The 26705-nt window shown below is 41.1% G+C and overlaps 1 protein-coding gene across 10 annotated transcripts in view; it reads left to right on the top strand.

Moving 5' to 3' along the window:
* TRIM9 (tripartite motif containing 9) overlaps positions 1 to 26705 on the top strand; it is a 104241-nt gene that overhangs the window by 60569 nt on the left and 16967 nt on the right. For 7 of the 10 annotated variants that reach the window (XM_036843879.1, XM_036843875.1, XM_036843882.1 and 4 more), the window contains exons 4-7: positions 9793 to 9903; positions 11032 to 11185; positions 18808 to 18965; positions 20164 to 20302. In XM_036843879.1, the coding sequence (XP_036699774.1) occupies positions 9793 to 9903; positions 11032 to 11185; positions 18808 to 18965; positions 20164 to 20302 (562 nt within the window). Of the gene's footprint in view, positions 1 to 9792; positions 9904 to 11031; positions 11186 to 18807; positions 18966 to 20163; positions 20345 to 26705 lie in introns of all 10 variants that reach the window. The other 3 variants (XM_036843874.1, XM_036843881.1, XM_036843883.1) reach the window with 2 other exon arrangements.

The raw sequence follows: 26705 nt of genomic DNA, 5'->3' as shown, positions 1-26705 counted from the left end.
GGCAGCAATCTGGACAGATAGGGGATCGAGGATTGAGAAAACATCATTTATCCATATCAAAAAATGCAGAGCCCCCTGTCTCCCTCTCCTTAGTGCTGCCTCTGCAGGACGGGACTGTGTGGAAATCAGTTATAGGCTTTGCTGTGGGTACGGATGAGGATGGCACAGGAATAGCTGAAATACATCTCGGGGACCCCACGTCCAGCGTCAGTTCATCGGTGCTGGTGGTCTGACCGGCCAGGCACACTGATGCACTCCGGGACCACTGAGCAGAGACAGCTGCCTGCCCTCATTACACCCTGCCCAGGGTGGAGTTCCCTGCCCCAGATCCCAAAGGGCTACTGAAACGAGAGACAGGTGGCTGGCTGTGGCCCACGGCAGCAAAGCTGTTCTGTCTTCCATCTCGAGTGATTTGTTTCTCCGCTGTTTTCAGCGGATTGTATGTCACTGCTTCTGAAAACAGCCAGCAAGGTCGACACCGTGACTGCTGATGCCAGCCTCCATGTCTCCCTCCCTCTGCTTTTCTCCTCCTGCCTCTTCCCTTTCTTGTCACTTCTGTGGCTCCTCAGATTTGTGAGAAAAGACTGGCCTTTTATAGACATCGCTTGCCAAGCACAGTACTTCTTTCTGTCTTTGTTGGCTAGCCCATCACTCACGGTCTGGCAGGGGTAATCTTATGGTCTTCCGCTTCCCTTTGGCAGAGTTCTCTTGGGGGCCTGCTTTTTGCTGACAAAGAGGAGAGTTGTATGTGTGTGTTTTTCTGGAAACTTTCTCTTCTTGAGCCATCCAAAAGGCTAGGGGAGCTGGAAAGCAAGTGTGCATAAAGGCAGTCTTTATAATCTACTCATGCCCCTCTCTGAAAGCACTGATTGCTTGAGCAGATTGAACAGTTCTGGTTCTGAGGCAAGATGGAGCTGAGAGATGAGGAGCCCAGATTCTGGGTCATAGAGAATGGGGTGTGAGGACAAACTTTATCACTTACTAGGTCTCTAACCATGGACAAGTCTACAGCTCCATTTCTTTCACCTGTGTGTAAAATAAGGCTAGACATAGTCGACACCTCACAGGGCATTATAAAGCGCTTAGCACAGTACTCAAGATATTAGCTTTATGGTTGCTGTCATTGGAAGACTGGAAATATGGTCTCACTCAGCACACTGAAGAAGTGCTCCTAGGGACTCATTTTCCATAATACCAGAGTTCATATTGTAAAATTAGCCTATGTGCTGGTGTGATTGTCTCTGAACCTAGGAAATTCTTTAGCGGCTTGAGTATAATTGATCATCGCATAAAATAGTGCACCAAATTTGGTGAGCTATTTTTAAAAGCTGAAAAAAAGGCTTTGAGGCATATGCAGATGTGACCATATTTTAGGAACACTGTCTGAAATATAAATTATAGTTAATGCTGTTCTGTGGTTTGAAAACACACTGGGAGCCAAATGTCTGTTTTCAGGGTGTGGTAAACTAATCAAATGTCAGAAAGCTACTGGAGGGAAAAAATGCTTTTGAGCTTTGAAAAACTATTACTAACTCACATTTGGTACTACTTGGGCAATATTCCCACTATCAGCAGAGTCAGCTGGGTCCCCAGTTTTCTTGTACGAACTGCGTATGTTGTTAACATCCTTCCCAGGTCTTCCTTAGCTGAGTAAGTCTTTAAAATATCTTCATTGTCTGTGATCCTCAGAGGGAATTTGTGACAACGCTTAAAATGTGCCATTAATGAGATCTATGCTTTTTTTCAGGAACTTTTACAAATGTCATTTTTCTTTTGGTAAGCCCAAAGAAATATCTGAGAATTATTTTTATTTATGTAACATTCAGCATTTGAAATAATTCCACAATCATCTTAAATGTGTTCTCTCCCCAATATTTTAGAATGAATTCATGTGTTGAATAGTACACAACTATGATGATAGGTGATAGGTGACAGGTGTCTTCTTGGTTTCTTGGTTCCCTTGCAACTCTAGAGCCTCTGAAAGAAAAAAAAATAGTTATAGCTATTCAAATATATTCTGAGAAAATCTAATCTTTAATTTCCATGTGTGGTTGGTAAATTAACATACCAATGACATTACTCAGTGAGAATGCTGAGGGATAATCATAAAGCTTACTGTTTAATAGAGCTTTCATTTTTACAGAGGGCTTCCATGTCCCAATTGTAGTTATCTATGGAATGCTTGATTTTGAATCCAAGTGTACCATTGAGTTTTGTTAGATTCATTATCATGATTGTCATTGTTATCTTTGTTATTATTTACCATATATTGCCTGTATGTCCCCATTATGTTAGCAAAAAAATTAGTTATACAGCCATATCATTAAGAGTAGAAATTTACACTAGGGATATTACTGGCTTACTTAAGGCATTTCGCCAATGCTTCATAATAGGCAAGTAATCCTTTGATTCAGGTTGAGAGAGAAAGAGAGAGAGAATGGAAGAAAAGGAAGAAGGTAGTCAGGAAGGAAGGAGGGAAGGAAAGATGACCAAGCTCACAAAGAATTTAAAAATAATTAGATAGGATTTGACTGTTACAGTCATTTCTAGAAAGAAAAGCAACAAACTAGAAAGAAAAAGTCAATAACCCACTCAATTCCCATAAAACTACTGGCAAGGAGTTCCATTAGTTCATTACAGTGAAGACATTCAGAAAAATTAGGCACACTGGAACACTTGAAACCTTTGCCCTCAGCAGAAGTCTTTTGGGGGTCAACTTTCATAATTTAACCACAGTTATTATTGATTACAAGCCTATCATTAATGGGGAATTCATTCGGCAAATTCTGTGGTCCTCTGCTTCCCACCGTGTAGGAGCAAAAGTCACAGAGGGCCTGTAAGGAATAGAGTGCCCAAGATGCCCGTGGAATCATCAGGATGCCACCACCCACAGTTGGAACCCACCAAGGTTAGAGGACATACCTTTAAACACCCTCAACCCACTCTGGCAATGCCAATGAAGCGTAGTCACAGAACTTCTTTAATGCCCTTTGCCTAAACCCATATATGAGTGACATTCTTAACTTCAGAGGACACTTAAAGCACACTTTGAAGATGATGGAATAATCCACCATATCTCACATCTTACAAGACACCATACTGGATGCATCACTTTCATTGCGGAACACCATAAATTGTAAATGTTCTCCTGTGTGGGTGGGACCACACCAGGATGCTTCTCTCTCTCCAAATACCTTGTATTTCTTCCTTCATTAACTTCTCTGTACAAGGATACAGTGTTCTATACACTAAGAGCATGCTTTGGATATTCCACTCAATGTTTATTGATGGGGTTATTGGCATTCACACTTCTGAGATAGAAAGTTCAGTTTTACTGTTAAAATCTCAAGCCTTCCTCAAAACAGGTATGTGTTTTATTTATTTAATAGGCCTAAATGATCCTTTTATTGATTATAAACTCAAAACCTCAGACTTGTCTTTGAAATAATTAGTTGCCAATGTGGTTAAATTAATAACACTAGTACAGAGGATGGTATCTAGAGAATGGGGGAAATAGCTGCCATATTTCCATAAACCATGTGGGAGAATGGTGGCATGTGAGAAATTAAAAATGTTCTTCCTTAATTTAAATGCCTCTAAGTTTCAATGAATGTAATAATATAGGAGACAATATTCTACTCTAGGAGAAAATCAAGAGAATTATTTATTTTACTAGATGAATCTAATGGTCAAAGTACTTCACCTGTAACTCACCAAAGAGTTAATTCCAAGTATCAGTTGGGCATCTTGCTTCAGGACATTATGGAACACACAGAAAAAACTATCCCCACTGACCAAAGGGACCTGTGAAGAATAAATTCTTCAAGACTGTATCTTGAAAGTACTTGTATCTTAGACAGAAAAAAAAAAGAATTGCATTATACTTAGAGGAAATTGTTTTAAATGGTGATGGAAATGTATAGATTCTATTTAAGAAAGAATATCTTGAAATATGAGAGAGAGAATGTTAGTATTTACTTAGACTAAAAATTCATTAGTGTTATCCCTCCAGACCCCATGATGAGAGAGAATACATGAGAAAAAGCATTTATTAAAAAGAAGATTTAAAGAACAATTTTTAAAGAGCCACATGTACGATGGAGAGGTGAATGGAGGTGGAGGAAAGGTGTCAAGGTCAATATTGGATAAAATAATGAAATTCTCCTTAATTAACCTCAGTTCTTGCTGCTCTTTGTATCACCTGAGCTGAGTGGCGAGAGATTGGCCTGTTCGAGATGTGGCGGGAAAATGTAGTTGTGGATAGGCAGAATGAAATTTCACATTTGTACCGTATAAGCTCTCATGGGTTACTCTCTGACGCTAAAAAAGTCTAAGTATTCAAAGGGGCACAACAGTCTGTTCTCAAATTCTCCTTTTCCAAAAAGGTACAGTGTCATATCCTGACCCAAGAAATGACCTTTATAAATTTGCCACTCAACAAAATAAAGCTCTTCAAGTGATCAGTAGGACTTGCCATCCAGAAGAGATGGTGACTGCTTATAAAATTGTGGAAGCCTTCTCTGAAACAGTGGACCACAGATTAATTGTCCCCTGAGAGCTGGTTTAGGCTTTAATGCACATGAAAAAGGGAAGATTGTTTCCAAGTTCCTATTTGTGTCACTCCTGCAACTTGTACATTTCCTTCTTAAGAAAAGAAAATCCGGACTTCCCTGGAGGCACAGTGATTAAGAATCCGGCTGCCAATGCAGGGGACACAGGTTCAATCCCTGGTCTGGGAAGATCCCACATGCCACGGAGCAACTAAGCCCGTGTGCCACAACTACTGAGCCTGCGCTCTAGAACCTGCGAGCCACAACTACTGAGCCCACGTGCCGCAACTACTGAAGCCCACGGGCCTAGAGGCCTGTGCTCCGCAGCAAGAGAAACCATCACAAGGAGAAGCCCGCGCACTGCAACGAAGAGTAGCTCCCGCTCGCAGCACCTAGAGATAGCCTGCATGTAGCAACGAAGACCCAATGCAGTCAAAAAAAATTTAAAATAAAAAATAAATAAATAAAAGAAACTCCTTAAATCCAGCCAGCTGCAAACATGGTGCCAAGGGTTTCTCCGGAGCATCAGAGCCACTGCACAGAAATGTGGAACTCAAAGAAAAAGTGATATGGCCTGGCTTCCTAAGAATTGTTTTTCATAAAAAAATATAACGTAGAAATAAATAATAATAATAAGTGGTAGAAATAACACAGAGTAAAGAAGGTAGCAAGTAAGAAAGCTGATAAAGACACTCAGAGAGGGACTTCCCTGGCCGTCCAGTGTTTAAAACTTCGCCTTCCAATGCAGGGGGTACAGGTTTGATCCCTGATCCGGGAGCTAAGATCCCAAATGCCTTGCGGCCAAAAAAACCGAAACATAAAACAGAAGCAATATTGTAACAAATTCAATAAAGACTTTAAAAAATGGTCCACATCAAAAAGATCTTTAAAAAAAAACACTCAGAGAAAAAAATATTTATACTCTTAAAAGATTTAATTATCTGGCTGATTTCCATAAGATGGGAGATCTTGCTAGATTAATTGAGAAACTAAAAGTTAATTATGAGGGACTTCCGTGGTGGCGCAGTGGTTAAGAATCCCCCTGCCAACGCAGGGGACATGGGTTCGAGCCCTGGTCTGGGAAGATCCCACATGCCGCGGAGCAGCTAAGCCCGTGCACCACAATTACTGAGCCTGCGCTCTAGAGCCCGTGAGCCACAGCTACTGAGCCCACGTGCCACAACTACTGAAGCCCGTGCGCCTAGAGCCTGTGCTTCACAACAAGAGAAGCCACTGCAAGGAGAAGCCCGCACACCGCAAGGAAGAGTAGCCCCCGCTTGTAGCACCTAGAGAAAGCCCGTGCTCAGCAACGAAGACCCAACGCAGCCAAAAATAAATAAATAAATATATAAATACATAAAATTTTTTCAATCTTATAAAAAAAAAAGTTAGTTATGAAACACCCAAAAATGCTGCTTCTGGGAACCCCACTGTTTAATTTTTAACAGTGATTTTTATCACAGGCTACTGTGATCATTGCAAAACGGTTCATTAAAATGCTTTAAAAATGGACCAGCATCCATTGTGGCAACAGGGGGAGTTGAGAGCCAGGAATTTAGGGATGTTGAGTCCTTCCAAGAAGCTTGAACTGTGGACTACAGGAGCCAATGGCAAACAGCCTTGAAACTCACAGACTCTTGGCAGTGCAACAGTGAAGCTTCTTCAGAGTAGTCAGAGCCCCCCACACTCCCACAGCTCCTTTGGCACCAAAAAACCTTGCTTGAGAAGGAAAGTTATAGAGGCAGACATAGAATTTTATGAGGCCTGAGTAATGTATTTATTTCAGCACATTTAGGTCATAAAATGATCATTGAGCTGAATGTTCTGGAAAGTAAACACAATTCCGTCTTTTTTGCCTCAAAAGCAGACTTACTTTGGGTTACAGCACTCAGATCCAGTCTGTGCTTGTTATCTGGACTTTCAGTACCAGTCAGTTCTGCATAGTCTAGAACAGATGCCATTTGGATAGTGAATGGTGACTGCTGAGGTTTCTGCTACCTAGCAGCATTGATGCACTGGCGGCTGAAATGTAAAAACATTTTCTGGGAACAATTTAGTCAAGCCTCCTATAGCAGAGAGGAGTAGCGTATTAGCTGTAGGTCACCTGTGTTGCATTTTTAAGGGTTTAACCTGTGGGTGTTTTTTTCCCCCTAAGAAGCAGAAACTTAACCTTTCTTTACTTTCCGATTTTAAAGTAAAATAATAAAATATAGTAATTTGCATTCCTTCAGCCCAGACCAACAGACGGTGGTGGTAGTTTGACAGAAACATGCTAGATGTCAGAAGAAAATAAATCAAACAGTGAATTTAAAATTTGATCTCTCCACCCACGCCAGTCAAAATCACAAAACAATCCTCACATCAAAGTTGGTTTCTTTCACCAATTCCGATAAAGAGATTTTAAAGCCTACATTTTATTTTTTATTTTAATTATATTAAAAGTTTAAAAGCAATAACAAATCAGCTGTCAAAATATTAGGAGACTCCAAATAGTCAAAACAATCTTGCAAAAGAAGGGCAAAATTGGAGTTCTCACACTTCCTGATTACAAAATGTACTGCAAAGCTATGAAGTATAATACGGGCATAAAGATAGACAAAAGACCACTATTGAATAGAGCCCAGAAATAAACTCTCGCACATATGGTCAAATGATTTTTGACAAGGGTTCCAAGACCATTCAATGGGAAAAAGGAAGTTTTGTAACAAATGATGCTGGGGACACTGGCTATCCTCATGCAAAAGAATGAAGTTGGGCAGTTACCTAAAGCCATGTATAAAAATTAACCCAAGGTAGATCAAAGATTGAAATGTAAGAATTGAAACTATAAAACTCTTAGATGAAAACATAGGGCAAATGCTTCATGACACTGGATTTGGCAATGATTTCTTGGATATGACACCAAAGGCACAGGCAACAAAAGAAAAAGTAGACAAATTGGACTTCATGAAAATTTATAAACTTTGTGCATCAAAAGACAGCAAAAAAACCAAACAACCCAATTTAAAAATGGGCAAAGGACTTGAATAGACTTTTCGCCAAAGAAGATACACAATAAGCACGTGAAAAGACGCTCAGGATTACTAGTCATTAGGGAAATGCAGATCAAAACCACAATGAGATACCACTTCATACCCACTAGGATGGCATTTTTTTTTTTTAAACAGACAACAATAAGTGTTAGTGAGAATGTAGAGAAATTGGAACCCTGTGCGTTGTTGGTGGGAATGTAAATGGTGCAGCTGCTGTGGAAAATAGTATAATGATTTCTCAAAAGAAGAGTTTTAAACAGAATCACCATATGAGCCAGCAATTCCACTTCAGGGTATATACCAAAACAAGAACCAAAAAAAGTGAAACAGGAACTCACACAGATATTTGTATTCTCATGTTCATAACAACTTTATTCACAACAGCCAAAAGGTGGAAGCAACCTGAGTGACCATCAATGGATGAATGGATAAACAAAATGTGGTATATACATACAGTGGAATATTATCCAGCCTTAAAAAGAGGGGACTTCTGACACAAGCTACAACATGGATACACCTTGAAGACATTATGTAAGAAAAATAAGCCAGTCACAAAAGGACAAATACTGTATGATTCCACTCATATGAGGTACCTAGAGTAGTCAAATTCCTAGAGACAGAAAGCAGACTGATGGCTGCCAGGGGCTGGGAGGAGGGGGGAATGTAGAGTTAGTGTTTAATGGGTACAGAGCTTCAGTCTGGGAAGAAGAAAAAGTTCTGGAGATGGTTGGTGATGATGGTTGCACAACAATGTGGATGTATGTAATGCCACGGAATTGTCCAATTAAAAATAGTTAAAATAGTAAGTTTTATGTATATTTTATGAAAATAAATCAGAAAGGAAGATCAACAATAATAAATGGATGAACTGTCAAAAAATTAGGAAGAACTTTGTGTCAAAAAATAGGTTAAATAAATTATGATAAGCCACGCAATCAGATATTTATGTAACCAGTAACATTTATTGATGGCGGCAACACGGGAAATGCCTATGATATGGTGTTAAGTGGGAGGAGATAAAATTGTCACATACTATAATTGCAGCTATAACTAAATCTAGCTCAGAAAAAAAAACTGAAAGGAAATATCAAAATGCTTTAACCATTTACATTGGAGTGGTGAGGTGATTTGCTTTTTTTTTTTTTTTTTTACCTATTTTCCTATTGTTTTTGAAAGAGGATGTCATAATCTTTCATGGAAAATAAATTTATAATGAAAACTGAAAAGAAGGAACAAGGAGAAGTTTTAAAATAATTGTTATTAAAACCCCTTTTAGTTATTACCCATAAAATCCAGAATGGTGGTTATTTTTGAGGCTTTTGCCAAGTAGTATAAATATAGAGGATGAGTAATTGTGGTTCCTAGAAAACCCTTGTTCAACTCTATGCTTCAAAAACTGCTTCAGGATTTGGGTCACTGAGCAGAGGACACAGAAGATGAACGTTTCTAAAGAAGGAAACTTTTCAAGGACTGCCATGCCCTTGACACTGGGCAAAGACAACTTCCTGGAGACAAAAACTGCATGTTCAGAGAGATGCCTCTCTAGGTTAAGGTAGACTCATCTCTCGGCAAATAGCCTTTGAAACTGCTTTCCGAAGTGAAGCAGTGAGTGATACTAAGTGGATTATAACTTGATTCTGTATCCATCTTTCTCTGGCATACTTGCTGTCATTAGCTCATTGTCTTTCAGCAAGTTCCACCTCTAGCCCTACTGTACCACCCACCCAGGGAAAAGAGAATCGGAACAAGAGAGGATCTGGGTTCAGATGATGTCTGCTCTTTAGGAGGGACCGGTAGAGGGCTTCTGTCCCAGAGCAGAAGCTGCCGCTGCACCTCAGGTTACTCAGCTCCTTGACAGGCTCTCCACGACCTCCCACGTAGAGCAGCTCCCAGAAGAGGGGAGTGAGGGGGACCTGTGGGAGATGTCCCTTGAGGCACCAAGGTAACCCGCTTCCCAGAGGTCCAACATCTGCGTGCCTTTCTGATGGGTCCAGTTGTTATAAGCCCCTCCCCGTAAGAGCCATTATCCAATCGGTCTTCCAGACCCATTGTCCACAGCAGACATTGCCACGCCACAAATATTCTCATAAATTTAGTTCCATTCCATGATGCTCTTGGATTCTGGTTGAAAGAAGCTTTCCAAAGTCCCAGTTTGCTTTCTTTTCTACCTTCTGCCATCTTGGACCATTCTGTTGTCTCCTCAATCCTAGGTGGTTCGAGATCAGATCTCTCACTGCACAGTGAAATTGCGCCAGACCACGGGTCTCATGGAGTACTGCCTGGAGGTGATTAAGGAAAATGATCCTAGTGGCTTTTTGCAGGTAAGCGTCAACTAGCTTCTGCTTCAGATTCTCAATGCGTCTATGACGCCAAGGCCAGACTCCCAACAGCCCTGGCTGGGCATGGGCCCCTGCACAGCAGAACCCACCTTTGTGCGGCCGTGTGGACATGGGTGCCTGCGGAACTTCAGTGGCTTCTCGGAAGTCTCTGCCACCACGTGCTACGAGATTGAGAAGTGCATGGGCTTTTACATTTGTTTTTGTTTATGTTTGATTATGAAAACATAATTCCCTAAAACATAATTCTCTAAGTTCATCCAAAGCAGAGTTATTGCCTTGCTTAAGAATTGGGTCCCTTTACTAATATCCTGGACAGTTTTGTCAGCTAGAGATGTAATTATGCAAGGTTTCTACCTTTTTTGACACCTCCTTCTGGCCAGTAAGTCAGTGATTTCCCAAATAAATTGAAGTTTTTTCATTCCTTGGATGTCTCATGATTTCTTCAGAGTGGTTTTAGTGACATGTTATGATGTCAGCTAAATTTTACTTAACTTTTGATCCCAGTGATTAAGGGACCTTTTATTAAGGAATGTGTAGATTCCTTCCAACTGACATTCTACCAAACTGGCCAAGAACAACAGAGGGGACCTAAATATAAGGAATGAAAAAGTTCTCTACCAAAGAATAAAGTCATACATGAAGATGATATGCTTAAAGTGTAGGAAATTCTATATTACAGGTTAGCATATGCAGCCTCTCTGAACTATTTAATAAAACTAATTTCTAAGTCTTGACAGGATACCCACAGCTCCTATCAGAAACTTAGGGCCATTGGTTCTAGTAGATTTAACTAATTGCTAACATATCATTATTTAATGTTGTTGGCTTTTAGTTGATAGGTCATAAACAGCATGATCATATATCCAGATCATATATTAGAGCAATTAACAGCAGCTAATTATATATAGTGCCTCCCTCTGACTCCCAAAAGTGTTCAGATTTTCATGATAAATCACGGGTCACCCTCGTCATAAGAGGCTCCTCGCTGCCTGCACAGAGACAGGAAGGGTGTGAGTCCCGCGGCACTCGGTGGGATGCTCTGGGAGGGCCGAAGAGCTCTGTGTCCATTGCGGGGATGTATTTCTTAGGCTGTGGTCTTTGTTGCGATAGATTTCTGACGCCCTCATAAGGAGGGTGCACCTGACTGAGGATCAGTGGGGGAAAGGCACGCTCACTCCCAGGATGACCACGGACTTCGACTTGAGTCTGGACAACAGCCCTCTGCTGCAGTCTATCCACCAGCTCGACTTTGTGCAGATGAAAAGTGAGTGCCTGCGCCTCCCCCCGCCCAGTCATAGCAGTATCCCGAGTGGATCCTGGTGCTGGAAGCAGGATAAAGGCGGCTTGCCAGATTGCAGCAAACAAAAGGCAGCCTCCAGGTTTATAAATCAGCTGAGAGGTGGGAAAGTCCACACACACACACACACCTCTGGTTAATGTTACAAAAATCTGGAGTGGCTCCTATCTTATCATGTAATAGAAATGTACCCTTTTAGCTGGGTGACCTGCCTCTCAGAAAGTCAGATAAATCCAGATCAACTCAATGCTCGCCTCTTTGAGAATCTTAAGAGGTTTCACATGCTCAGCATCAGAGAATAGCTGACATAAAAAGAGGAAGAAAGAGAGAGAGCTGTACATAAATAAAATCTTGTTACAGATAGTAACCCAGATATATTGATATAAATCAAGGGAGTTAGAATTGAGACTGCTTCCACAGGAGTAGAGATAGTGGCAAACAATTGAGTGTAGATTAGCGGGAATTTGAGAGGATCAGAGTCAGCCTGCCTATAGTGGTCAGGAAAATGAGAGCCTGGACACAGAAGGAAAATGAAAATATGAAATAAATTTTAACTTTTTAAACTTTTTGGTCCATGCAATTCAGGGATATGGCAAGATCTGTTTGCGATTTGGGGTAGATGAGGGGAAGAACAAGTACTTAAAATTATCTTAAGGAAAATAACTCTTTGAAAAAAAGGTAAAAACTCAAACCAAACATGCAATGATATTTTTATGGCAGGGTAAGTAATAGCCCATTTGAAAAATATTTCTGATTTTTTAAAACTTCTTATTGTGAAATAATTATACATTCACAGGAAGTTGCAGCAATATTAAGGAGAGGTCCCCTGTACCCTTCAGCCAGTTTCCATCAGTGGTTACATCTAGCGGTTTAACTATCACATAATATCAAAACCAGGAAACTGACATTGGTACAGTGTGTGTGTGTAGTTCGGTGCCATCAGGTCACATGTATAACCGCCTCTGCAATCGAGATACAGAACGATTCCATCACCACAAAGATTTCCCTCCTGCTGCCCCTTTTAGTTACACCCACACGCCTCCCCTCCCCCATCCCCAATCCCTGGCAACCACTGATCTTTCCTCTCTCCCTCTGACCTTGTCATTTTCTGATCTTCTTTTAAAACTGAAGAAATTGATTTGCTCTTTGCTTCTCCCAATTTAAGCATCCGCGTAATAAATAACTTAGAATTCAGTGCCTTAACATTTTTGTTTCTTAAGAAAAATCTGCATGCGTGCTTTTATTAGACAGAGAGAGCCATATAACCCAGCGAGTGTTAGGGCTACAGACTACATCGTGCAGTTACAGTCATTCCTATCCCTGGTACATGTACTTCCCTCATTTTTTAAATGGATTTTAGCCCTCTTTTATTTTCAGTTTTCTCATCTTTTTGTTTCATATGTATTGCTTTGGGATAATGCCTTAATTTTCGAAGTAAGTAGTGTATAGATTATAAATAAAAATGCTTCGTTGTAGTAACAAAAATAGTTAGCATTTACTGACTGCCTACCAAACCAGACACACTCCTAATTGCTTTCCACGGATTAGCTCATTTTATTCTGACAATCCTAGTAGGCAGCTGAGAAAACTGAGGCACAGGAAGACTGGGTTACTTGCCTGAGCTCACCCAGCTAGTGAGTGGCAGGGCCGGGATTCAAACGTGGGGAGCATGGTTCCAGAACCCACACCTACAACTGCTGGTTTGTGCTGTAAAGTTAATGCCTTACTAAGTGGCTTCTTCAAGGAATAACTGAAGTCTTCTCTTAAACTTAAGAAATTTAATTTTTTGTTGCAGCAGTGCTTTCAAGCTTTAAAATTTTTTTTGCTTTAACACCTACATGGTAGCCTATGATGTGTCACCATCCAAGGAGTATAGAGAGCCTGAGGTAAAGCCCCCTTGATCAGCCTCTCTCTTTGCCCAGTTCCTTCAAGGAGGTAGAATCATTGAAAGGTTATGTCACAAGTAGCTCAGAGGAGAAAATGTGTCACAAAAGGGTAATGTAAGGGCTTTTGGTGGAAGAGAAAAAAAAAAAAAAAGAGCCAATCCAATTAGCCTTGGTGATGGGGCAGGAGGAGGGGCAGGTAGAGGATAGAAGCCTCAGGGCTTTCAGATGGTTTAATCAGCTGGAGAGTCCTCTCCTCCCCCATCCGTCCTGAGTCATGTCCATCTGCCATAGTGGAGTCCCGGCCAGCTGGCACCATGGTAACTATTGTACTGGAGTGAACTGGCCCTTCATCTGATGTGAGAACTGCAGGCTCACGTGTCGTGCATCACAGACCACATTCCTAAAGCATTCTCGCTTGGCCATTTAGGGCTGCACACAGGAGTTAAGTGTGGACATGACTGTACACACAGGAGAGAATGCCACACATGCTAAAGGCCAAAATGCAGAAAACTCTCACAGCAAAAATTCACCTGGAACAAAAATTATCCAGAACAGTTATTTATGAATTTAATATTAGCAGGTCATTTGGTATGAGACTGGATTATTCCATTTTCCTTTTCAACACTTCATGTTAAGTTAATTTACTTCTGTTAAGTATCCCTCTGCAGAGTTCATTTATAAGCTTTGCTTTGTGCTCATTAAGTTTAATTAATTCAGTGAGAGCCCAGTCCTCCTTAGAATCTGAATAATTTTTATCTGTCATGCTTTCAGCAGAAAGAAAAAGGCAAAAGGTATGACACAGTAGAACTTGATTGACGGTAGTTAAGACTTCTCCTACTGGCCCCTTTGATACCTGTTAGTATACACACAACCGTGCCTGGTGTAATGTTCGTCTTTTTATTTTCTTAGGATATTCATAGTCAGTTTAATAAACTGTGCTTTCACAGCTTGTCAGTAAAAATATCTCAAGAAATTACACCCCAATATCCATGTACAAATGGCCAAATTTAAGTAGCATTTGGAATGGTGTTAATCTGACCATTGTGAGACTAACAATACGTTAGTTTCAATATATGATATCTAATTGTGCGAAGTGGATTAGTAGAAAGTTTAAAATGTTTTCAAAGTTACTAGAAATATGCATTTAAAGCTATGATTCAAACTTACAACTAAAATATCTGTTCAATTCCTGACTCAAAATCTGAGTATCTCTCTGGTTTTGAAATTTCATCTCAGGTGCCTTTTATTTTTTTAATATCAAAGAAGATAGGTCTGTGGTTGGTTTTTAAATATTTCCACTTAGGCCAGCTGCTACTCAGCTAAAATGCATTGCCTAAAATTATTCTCTTATTAGTTAAGGATTTAACTGATCTGCTCTTTCTGATTCCACATCACCCTCAAGCAACTGAGATTTGAGTGGAGAATGCTGGTACCCTCTTTGTTCAAACATCCCTAAATTGTGATGGCATGTTTTCCAGTTGCATTTTGATTAGAAAATCATCTTACCCTCTTTCTAGGCTATGGGAGTTGTGCTTGATCTCTCAGGCTTTTCTTTTGTAGAAAACAACTGATTAAACTTTGTTTTCTGTTCTTATTATGGAGTAATAAACACATTTTTCCTTAATTCTAAATTGCTATTTTCAACTCTTACCAGGTCATGGGAAGGAAATTTTAATTTTTTTTCCCCAGTCTATCAAGAGCTCTGCTGCTTGGCTCAGAATAGATTTCACATACCTACCCTCTCCCAGAAAAATATTACCCCAGAATTGCCTAAGTACACAAAGTGTTCCAAGGTTCAGGAGTCAGTGCTGAAATGAAAACACCAGTGTGTTCATTCCAGCCCAGGATGAAACATTGACCTAATGGTCTATCAAGCGTTTTTAGCACATAGATCAATGGCTGTTAATCCCTTGAGTGCCTCTACTCACCTAAGGACACATTTATCTTCATTAACTAATGTTGAATGTTAAAAGCCCTGAGTATGCACCAAGGTCATGGGCAAGGCCAGTATGATCTGAACAGACCCTCCTATAAATCATGGAGAACGAATGCATAGAGCTTTGGCAGTGATGGGGATGAGCACACATGCAGACTCGTGTGAAATTTGTTCATGGTCTGAGGGCCTGGAATTCGTGTCCTCAAAGCCTGTGTTCACGTTTATCCTTAGCAAAGTACTAGTGATAGCTTTCCAGAAACAGCCTGTCCTTCCTCTAAAGTCTAAACTTTCCTCAGATGCCATTTGTATTGTTCAACCACCATAAAAAGGAAAGACAGTCTACAAAGGAACCTTCAGAGAACATGACAGAGTAAAATTGCTTTCCCAACCACCATAGCTCTTAAGGTGAAATGTTTCTTTAATCTATACCAGCAATTCTTGAGAAGCTTTATTTTTCACATTATAGGAACCAAAAATGTTTCATTCCTCTTGGAATTAGGCCTACACTTTCCCTGTCATTCACTATTACTGAACCCCATACTGGAGAGGCGATAAAAACATCCAGCCCCTGGAACCAACCTGCTGGATATCAAAACCCAGCTCTGCCACTGACTAGTGGTGAACTCTTTCTGTGTTTCAGTTTCTTTGTCGAATATAGGGATAATAACAGTACCTACCTTGTGGGGTCGTGTTGAAAATTAAATGAGTGAACACATGTAAGCCTCTGCCCACAGTCTGGCCCTCAGCAGTGTTTCCACATCACGGGATCTCCTTTCTCCCATTGTCCTCACCACACTCCTGTGAAACCTCACAGAGGAATTCTGGATGATTGTGAGTGCTCTCAATCTGAAAAGTACTGGGAAGAGGGAAAAGTAAACAAATGTGAAAAACGTGAGAGATAATTTGAACTAGAATGGCCTTTAAAAGGTAAGACATTTGAAAACCTTGGTATAACAAGCCACTGTGGCAGAATTTAATTTTGAGATGAGGCTCCACCAGACCCCAGGGAAGTCAGTAAGAACAGCTACCCTCCTGTGTCGAAGAGAATTTTTAGCCTGAAGCTTGATTTTACAGGCTAAAAGGATGCTGAGTACTAGAATTCTGATCAGGTCGGGGGAAACTAGTTCTTTAGGAAAAATAAAGATGTCCAGGAATGATCATGAAGGTGTTAAGATAGTTATTGTAGCTCCAACGATAGGAATTTCAATAAAATAAAACCTTCTCTCTCAGAGTTCAGCCCAGGAGCTGTAATGCTGTCCATTTCCAAAACACAAGAGACAAATCAATTTGAAAATACTTTGGATTCTTGTAGGTCATTTATTTTATACCTAATACAGTGAAAAAGGGTAATAATAATATAACACGCAGTATAAAATCCGTTGTTCTGAAATGCCAGCCTTAGTCTTTGCTAATGAGGCTGTAATTATGTCACATTTCCTTTTATATGCAACATCACTTTGGGGTAAATAAGGAAAAAGAAAAAATAATTCTCAGCACATTGAGAAATAGATTTAGATACATGCAGATGTTTCTGGGTTCCTTCCTTCTCTCTCTTCCTCTCTCTCTCTCTCTCACACTTTGCTTTCTTTGCTTGTTTGTTTAAATTTGGGACAGTGTTACGATCTGAAGATTAGTGACTGGTTAGACTTTTTTCTCTCTCCTTGGCCTTTTAAAGTGTATCCACTGAGGACTTATGAATGAAGTTCACATGTTTTAATTACATATGACACCATGTATTTCAATTAATCTTTTAATTATACCTATGTCTATATGGGAAATTTGAGGTTTCTTATCAGAGACATTGCAAGTATTTGTATGATTCAAATTGAAAACATCTTGTGATCTTATTCTTTGATTTTAAAATTGATGAAATGTAGACTTGCCTGAAACATGAACAAAGGGAAAATGAAGACTGATAGGGCAGATAATGAAATAGAGTCCAAGAAATTGTTGTTTTATGGAATGCTGTAACCATTAAGCACAGCTAAGAGCAAATATCCCCAGGGAGAATCATTCCATGTCTCTAGAAGCCCTTTGAAGAATGGTTTGCTAAAACTTGTCAGATTTTACTCCACTGTTAATATGTTAAGATGTATTCTGTTTATATGGAAAAAAATTTAAATGACAAAGTAAGTTCCTAACTGGAATAATGACCTTAAGTTAACCTCCAATTACAACTCCTAGATGATACCTATTACATGTAGATGGTCATTAGAATCATTCAAAGGAGTTCTGTCTTCTGTCTCCTCTTCCCAGCCAATCCTGTAGTCTATGTATTGGACAAGGCAGTGCATTTATTTCCTTTCCTCCAATTCCAGATTTCCTCTGAGGCTGCAGAGCCCTTGTTCTCTGATAAGATTCCACCTGAACCCTGTGCAATTGAAACTTGAAATATTATTTCCCTTCCTAAACTTATGACCTCCAATTAACTGGTCGTAATTTTGATTTAATTATGTTTGATCTGGTAACTCAGGCATGGTTTTATTGTCATGTACCAGCCTTCTTAAGTATAAGATAATAGACCTGCTTCCCCTTCACATCACTTATAGTCACTGCTTTTGTTTTCTAGGTAATCCACCATAGAACCTGTTTTCTAAACTGCTGTTAAATGAACCATCTTAGTCAGGGTGACTGGCGAGGAGCAGATTTAATTCAGTGCATGACACTCCAAGTCCAGTTTTGGTACAGCATACCAGGTGTTCCACAGTTAACATTTGTTCATCTGAATGTCCCTGGACGTGGTCCACACCATTCTCTCCTGTGTTAAGGTGCTACAAAAATAAATTCATGTTTTGGTGCTGAAAAATAATTTTAAGCAGTTAGTAAAAACACTGCTCCCAGGTACATAAATTGAGTTCATATGTTAGGAACTAGGATTATTCATTCCTTGACATTTCTATGTCTGTGTGTCTGAAGGCTCAACTAATCTGCAGTTTTAAGTAATACAAGACTCAACACAAAATGGGGGCGGGGGCAGGGGGGTATTGTGACTAGTAACACTGTGACAGATTCTCACAAGGTCACGAGGACACTCTGACCTTCCCTGCCAGGCCCCATCTGTTCCCATACTACTCTCTAGGCTCACAGTTGACTGCTCTACACCTACAGAAAGAACAGACTTGAGCTAGTGCCTTTTTCAAGGTATAGCTGCTTTGAAAGAATGATGTCAAATTCCTCAGAAGTTTCAAAACTGAGAAATCACTGTTTGTGTCACTTGGTACCAAATTTTCAAAAATCCAGAGCTATAGCTACTTATGTGCACAAAACCTTGAGTGGAATCACTAATAAAAAATGATAGAACCTTAGAAATATAGTGGTTTCAGAGCTATTTCTCAGCATAGGCAGTTCCCATTTTATTAAATGTGGTTTAAGGCTCAGAGTAAACTCGATGATAAATTCATCAGGCATGTTATGGGTGAAACAGGCTTCAGTGGGCTGGATGGGACATCCATTTCCCACGTGAAACACTTCTCTTAGGGGTGATGCCTTCGGCGCTCAAGGGGGTGAGAACAGAGCCGTTGTCTCCCCGCCAGTTAAGGTAGGAAGTGCCACCATGAGCTGGGAAAAGGCAGCGCAGTAGACCAGAAACCACTGCCACTCCTGGAGACTCTAGGAGGGATCCTGTTCAGGCGCCCCGCACCTCCATGCACCCCAGGCTAGCTGCTTAGCCCAGCCACTTGGCCTAAGTAAGGGCGTGCTTCTCATTCCTAGATACTGAAAATGTTGGCAGCTCGACAGAAGCCAGGGTTACACTAATTTCTGTTTAGCTTCCTCTCCAGTCCCAGCGACCCCCATCCTACAGCTGGAGGAGTGCTGCACCCACAACAACAGCGCTACGCTGTCTTGGAAACAGCCGCCCCTGTCCACGGTGCCCGCCGACGGATACATTCTGGAGCTGGATGACGGCAATGGTGGTCAGTTCCGGGTAAGTGGAGAACCTACGGCTTGTCAGCCAAAACCGGTGACGACCTCGGAGGACCCACCATGGAGTCTCCGACCCATCCCGGCAGGGCCTGCCTGCTCTTCATCTGAGGCCTGCTTTCTCCATGTCCCATCAAAGAAGGACAAAGGAGCCCCTGAATAGAAACTGCCCCACTCTTCTGAAGAGAAAATATTGATACGTGCAGTACTGCAAGCGCTGGTGTCAGATTGCCTGCATTCAAGTCCCATCTCCCCCACTGGGCTGTGGGACGGTGCCCATTTGTCAGCTCTCTGAGCCTTCAGGTCCTCATTTGGAAAAAGGGGATGACAATAATAACATGGACCTCGTGCACTGTTGTTAAGAGCCACTTAGATAATTCATATAAAATTCTTAGCATACTGCAATCTCAGACCCCAGTCTACTTAGTATCCCACTGACAAGTTGTCATTTTAAGGCTGTGCTTTGGATGCAAATTATTTTTACTCATTACATCAGCATAATGTTGCAACGTGTACAGCTAAAGAGAGAGGCAACTGCCTAACCTATGCTAAGGATGCATTATGCTAGGATTTATTTTAAGCTTTGGAAATGTCATTCTTCCTCCCTTCCCTGTTTCCTCCCTCTTCCCTCTGTACTGTGGTGAAAATCTGAATACTCGTGATTTCCCTTCCTAAACTGCAAAACCCCTATGCTTTGTGACAGTTTCTGAAGTTATCAGTGGGTTATAAACATAGCATAGAGACCACTTCATGTTTTCAAACCTGTTCTTTACAAATCATACTGATGAATAAAGATATTGCTCAGTAGGTATAATATACTGAATAAATGCCAATAATAATAATAAGCATAATGCTAACTGTAAGTACCCAGTTTTAATCTTTTAAGCCCTATCTGCTAATAACTAGCATTCAGTAAGCTGCCAGACCCATGCTAAACACAAGGCACTATGCTAGTCAGTTTGCACGTATGACCTTATATAATCCTCACACCAACCTCATAAGGTAGGTATTTTTGTCCCCATTTTACAGAGAAGGAAACTGAGGCTAAAAGAGGTCAATTCAGTGCCCAGTAGCTCACAGGATGAGCTCAGATCAGGCAGACCCCAAAGCACCTGCTCCTGTCCACCCTGCAACACTGCCTCCTGACCAGCCCCGGGCAAGGGTTGGAGTTAAATGGTGGCCTGTTCTTTTCTGCCCCTCAGGAAGTGTATGTTGGAAAGGAGACCATGTGCACCGTGGATGGTCTTCACTTCAACAGCACATACAATGCTCGCATCAAGGCCTTCAACAAAACAGGAGTCAGCCAGTACAGCAAGACCCTGGTCCTCCAGACGTCCGAGGGTAAGGCCCTTCAGCAGTATCCCTCAGAGCGAGAACTGCGAGGCATCTAGAATGGCTGGCAAGCCCGGAGGTAACCCCACCACTGCCCACATTCGCAAGTGTTTCCATGACTTGCCCTGCATTCCGGCACAGAGCCGCTGTTTCTCTCCTGCCTTTAGCGAGCCCATGGTATGTGGACGTGATCAAACCAAAGAGTCCACAGCGGCAGTTCCAATGGCCTTGGCCGGTGGCTTCCTTTGATAATGCTCTAAATAAGCTGCAGCGGAAGAAGCTGAAAAGTGAAGGCCTCAATGTGCCGCGGTGTGTGAGACAGATGTATCTAGGCTCTAGGGCAGGCTCCCATTCTCCACGATACACAACATTGGCCAGTTTTGCCCAGACGATTCTCAATTGCTTTGTAGCGCTGGCTTGGGTCTGAGGGCGGGGCCGAGGTCCTTTCCAGCTGCGGATTTATCCGACTGAACGTGTTTCCAAGGGGTGTGGGGCGCAGGAGCCGTTCCGAGAGGGCCTGTCGGCCACTCCTGGCTTAACCAGAAAGTTCCGTTTCACACGCTGGGACCGAGGCTCCCTGTGGGCACCAGCCAGGAAGAGGCCAGCGCCTCTGCATTACCTCGCCATTTTCACCTTTGCCAGTCCCTCTAGGTTTGGTTAGGCTGCCCGGGGCCTCCGCACAAGGTCCATCTCCAGACAACTTTCGCTTCTTGGCTATACTGTAAATATTTTGGTCATCAAAGGCAAGCCGTCCATCTCAGGAGAGGGGCTTGGATTTGATGGCCAGGTATAACCTCTGAGGCTCTTAACATTTTCACTCTAAAAGCAATTGCAACACATGAAATTAAACCTATGACGAGGTATTTGTGGTCGGTGCCAAAGCATTTTCAGACCTTCTGGGTGTCATTTTAATCATAGAAGCCACCCCCATCCCATGGCATTCTCTGTAACTTCCCTCTGCAGAACTGATTATGTTGATTTTGTTCACATTCCAAATGTTAGCTAAAAGAACTGTGCTCCGCTTCCCACAAACCTCAGCATGTGCCAGTCACCCCTAAAATGGTTCACATGGTTAAAAATAAGCACAACTTCAAATCCCACAGCGAGGTTGAAAGGCCCCTAGTCGTGCAAACCACACTTGGGGAGCACTTGTAAGTCTGAATGATGCTACTCAAAGAGAAGGATCTGGTGAAGGGGAAATGCCCACATACCTATCCCCCTTTGGGTTATAGGGATGTGGTAGCCAAGCGTCCCCTGGGATGATCATTTTAGCAGCTTCTCTCTGGGAAGAGACCTATCAGCTTGAGAGCAATTGCCTCTTTTCCCAAAGCACCATGCTAGATGCTAAAGCCCTCCAGAAGTGTTCCTAGGTGCAATGCAGAAGGCCCTTGATGGGGATGGCCTTGTTTCCCATGTGTGTACAAAACGGTTTGATTGAAGAGTGAAGTGCATACCATCAGAGCAGGGAGACAATTTGCAGCAACGTTGTTAATCTGTGTCACCAGACCTACGGGAAAACTATTTCTATTCATAATGCATCATGGAAATCATACTATTCTGCTAAAATCAGTTATTAGCATAGCAGCCTGAGCACTTACGTCTCTCTTTTCATCCTGCAGGAGGGTGTAGTTTCTAAGTTTCGATTAATGTTCATAAGATTATGGTGTCTAATAAATTACAGGATTGGAACTGCGATCCTTGGTACCACAGTCACAGAACTGGGGGTCATTTTCTAAAAGAAACTAACGGAACAAGTCCTCTTCCAACAAAGAAACTGTACTGTAGAAATTAATTTCCTCCATGAATTTTATATATTGTGTACAAATATAAGGTATGTATCTAAATACAAAGAAAACCCTATCCTCGTGTAGATATCAGTATTCTCTGTTACTGCACAGAAGTGATTTTCTCATGATGAAATAAAGTTCACACACATACTTTCTCCATAACTTTGGTTTGTTCTATTTGTTTCTCCCTCATTCTAATTCATTCCAACAGTGAGACAAGATTTAGAAAGCAAGAAAAAATATAATGAATAGCTTATTAGGAAAAAAAAGATTTGATCAATCTGTAACAATTGAGAAAGCCTATAGAACTAAAGAATTATACCTCTTTCTTTGTTTTTTAGAAACCAATGAGAAAAATGCCATTAACAGAGTTTTAATAAGTTAACTGAACTTATACTTTATTAATCTTATTTCTTACCATTCCTGGAAAGATTTGCTTTGGAGATTTTTTTTCTTTGCTGCTATTGTGGGTGATGGGCTGGTTGGTTTGCTTGCTACTTTAATAAAATCTTTTATGTTCTTTTTAGCAAGAGTTAACCCCTTTCCAAGGTTCAAAATAAAAAGTCTGTATCACAGAAGGGTATGATCTCGTATGTGATAGCAAGTCTAACTCGTATTTACATGCATTTAGTCCAAGGTTTAAATCACTTATCACTCATACTCTCTGAACTATCACAGAACCTTCTGCTGACCTAAAGGTAACATTATGCAGGGGAGATCAAATGTCCACATTGTTGTGAATTCTGACCTTTTTTTCAAAAGCAAATTTATTTGTCTATTTGTTGGGCAGTATTTGATAAGTGTCTGATATGGGTATAGAGTGTTGAGCAGAGGTCACCCAGCTGTCACGGAGCTCACAGTCTAGGAAGAGAGACAGGCCTTAAAGAAATAGACATGCAAATATTGCATATTTACAGATTATGATAAACACTGTGAGAGAAGGAAAGGGGACCATAAGGAAGACATAATTTGTATAAGGGAATCAGTCAGGAAAACAATGAAAAATAATTTAATGCAATGGAATTATAAAGAATGTGTTATCAAAGGGAAAAGGAAAGGAAAACAAATTATTATATGAGTTCAAGTTTGCTTAGTTCCCTGAAAGCAAAGTTCTTGGGAATGTACCTAAAACAGCCATGAGAATAAGGCCAGTTGCAGATCTAAACCAAATTACCCTGATTTAAGAAGAAACTTAACTGTAAGCAATTAATAATTTTAATGAAATTTTAAAATAAGGCCCACAACCTGTTTGTATATATCTTTAAAGTAATTCATTTAATAGCTGTGATGGCCGTGTCACAGTCTCTGAAACCATCTACAAAAGAGTATTTGTTTAAAATATTATGTGACAAGGCCTTGTTAATACATAGAGTTCTAGGGCTCATTCTGTGTCTGGGAGACTATTCTCCTGCCCCCCACCCCCAAAGAAAAATAGACATGGGTGAGAATAGGACAGAAAAATTTTTGTTCATTTTTCTCTATTTTCCTTCTACCTATCTAAACAGACTACTTTTTTTTCTTCTTTTCAAATCTGGAGAAAAAATAAGATAGACCAAAGATAATATTCCTGGTGCTCAAATAATTCACTGAGACTATTATCTGGCTGGAGAAAGGTCTTTCTCTGACTTCCCTCAGCTCTCAGAGCCAGGGAACTGCTTCACACAGCCTTCTCAGCACAGGAGGAGCTGCAGCCCACCAATCCTTCCGGGGAATTAGAACACACAGGGTTGCATCTTCTGTGCAAAAAATACACTTTAATCCAAATCTTTGCGAAAAAGATCATTTCACTGGACACATTCTTAGAAGTAGAATTACCAGACTAAAGAGTATGAACGTTCTTAAGCCCTTGATCTATGTTTGCAAATTGCTTTCCGGATAGATTTTACACCAGAAATGTATGAGCCATTCCATTTTTAATATCACCTTAATTCTATTATTTAGAGTTTAATTTCGACTAACAAGCAGCCTCTTCTGAAAGTAAAAATGTTTCTAACAGAGGGTTTTTTAATTCGTATTTTCATAGACATAACATTCTGATTGTCTTACATCTAATAGCTACATGAAATACAACACACTACAGGGAAAATGAACATGATCTAAAGGGGAGGAGAGACTTCTCAGAGAAGGGAGAGAGAGAAATCCTAACAGAGGGAATAACTGTAGGTAAGGTAAAAACTTCAAAATATGCCTTGAGCTGACTTTGCAAAGGAAGCCTCATTCACTCAAAAACATTAATTGAGCGAGCCGATTTGACGATCACAGCGATGCATGCAGCGTGGCCCTGCCCAGTGCTCATGGGCTTTACTCTTCCTCCTTCCCTGAACTCCATGGCACCTGGCTCAGAGTGCCTAAAACTACGGTACCACCTCACCCCTCGAGAACTAAGATTTCCACCCGACAGTGTAGGTAGTCATCTTACAGTCAAGATGTAAGCAACAATAACCTGTGATTGGTAGGAAAAAAAAGGACAAAGTTCAGGCACAGAAGCTCCTGCGTTGTTCTCACGGCAGAGCCCTTCTTGTCACTCAGCTCTCACTCTTTTTATGCACAATTCCGCTGAGCTCATTGACCCATTTGCAAAGAGCACAGCAGACCGGAAACATCACATTAGAAGAGAAAGGAATTTGATATAGAAGTGAATTGAGGCTGTTGGCAGCACTGAGCAAGGAAGGTAACTGGAAAAACTGTGAACAATCCAAAAAAAGAGAGAGAGAGAGAGAGAATGTTCTGTGGCATATGCTCAGAAAGTCAGAAAGTATATAATGCATTTTAGAAAGATTTCCACCTAATACATTTAAAAGTCAGTATATATTCTGGAACTCTTGGTAATGGAGTATTAAGTATATCAGAAGGCTTTACGGAATTACAGTATAACTACCCCCCCCAAAAAAAATGCTATGGTAATTTTGTGTAGAGCTTCCAAGAACTTTCTTCATTGCCCATTAAAAGATTCCATGAAAAAAGACAGCAATATGAAAGCCAGCAAATATTTTTAGGATACTGAAATCTAGCCGAGGAATTGTATAAAAGCTATCCATTTACTATAAGGTCCTAAAAATAGGGATTCTTTTCTCTTCACCCTAATACTGCTATATAGACCTTATACCTCTGTACCCATTGCTATTGTTTAAACCTCCCTTCTGTTCTGTTGCTGCAACATTCCAGATTTGCCCTATGTATTAGTTTCCCATTGCTGCTTTAACAAATTACCACAAGCTTAGCAGCTTAAAACAACACAGATTTATCACCTTACAGTTCTGGAGATCAGAATCCTAAATGGGTTTCACTGGGCTAAAAGTTAGGTGTCAGCAGGACTGCATTCCTTGGAGGTGGTTCTAAGGGAGAATCTGTTCTGTTTCTTTCCCAGCTTCTAGAAACCACCGGCATCCCTTGGCTCATGGCCCCTTCCTCCATCTTCAAAGCCAGCAGCATAGCATCTTCCAATCTCTTCTGACTCTAACCCTCCTGTTTCCCTTTTATAAGCATCCTTGTGATTTATTACCTTGGGCCCACCTGGATAGTCCAGGATAATCTCCCATCTCAAGATCCTTAACTTAGTCACATCTGCAAAGTTCCTTTTTCCATGTTAGGTGCCATAGTCACAGATTCTGGGGATTATGACATGGAGAGTTTTTGACGGGCCATTGTTCTGCCTACCACACTCTATGGGGAAAGTAGTATTATTATTATTCCACTCTACATATGGCAAAACGGAGCCTGGGAGAGGATAAATGACGTGCCAGGCCTGGGCCTTTCAGCTCCAATGCCCAGCACAGTATGCTTTGATGCTGACATTAAAACAGTGCTCTTTGCACTCAACCAAAAAGAGGGAAAGAGGGAACACTATCCTAAGTCTGTTTGCTAGATGTCTGAAGACAGCTTGTAGAAGCAGTACTGTGTAGCTGCCTCACATGTTCATCCAGAAACCCCAGGCAGAAATAGGACTTTAACACTTTCAGTCATGTTAGACTTTTGCTCTAAAGAATAATATTCCTGCTTTAAGAAGGAGATGTGGGAATGACTGTCATTTCCAGTATAATATCCAAGCACCTCCTTGGGTCCTGTCCTTTTTTCTGTGTCTTCCCTCTGGCTCCCCAGCCCCCCGGGGTGAGCTTCTCTCCAACGTGGACACTTTCAGCTGGCAGTGATGGGTCACTGCCTGGGAAGGAAAAGGATGTCAGAGGCACATCTTTGAGGTCCCTGAAAGACCCCACCAAGTGAGGTCTGGGACGGGGAGCCCTGCTCGGGCTGAAACCACAGAGCTATTTATTCACAGAAGCTCTCAGCCCTCCAGATCTCAACTGTGAGGAAAAGTGGGGAGAATAATCAGTGATCATGAGAGAATCAGGCTGTAGATAAGGCTGTAAATTGCAGCATTCTCTGCACACAGGTGCGCAGAGCGCTGAGCAGAAGTGCTCTCAAGCATTGTCTTACTTGAACAGCCGTAAAAGCCATCTCCCCAGTGCTTTCCAGGATTGTTTCATCTAATGACAACAAAAGGGTTGGGACTCTCGAAATCACATCTTAGAAACTGCTTTCTAAAAGGGGACATAGAAGGTGTTATTCATAAAGATTAAAATGCCTTTTTCTTTCCCATTAGGCTCTCAGCATCACAGTACCCTTTC

Source organism: Balaenoptera musculus, chromosome 2 (assembly GCF_009873245.2).
Source record: "Balaenoptera musculus isolate JJ_BM4_2016_0621 chromosome 2, mBalMus1.pri.v3, whole genome shotgun sequence".
NCBI classification, from domain to species: Eukaryota; Metazoa; Chordata; class Mammalia; order Artiodactyla; family Balaenopteridae; genus Balaenoptera; species Balaenoptera musculus.
The sequence above is the reverse complement of the archived record's forward strand: the minus strand, read 5'-3'. Positions and strand labels throughout refer to the sequence as shown.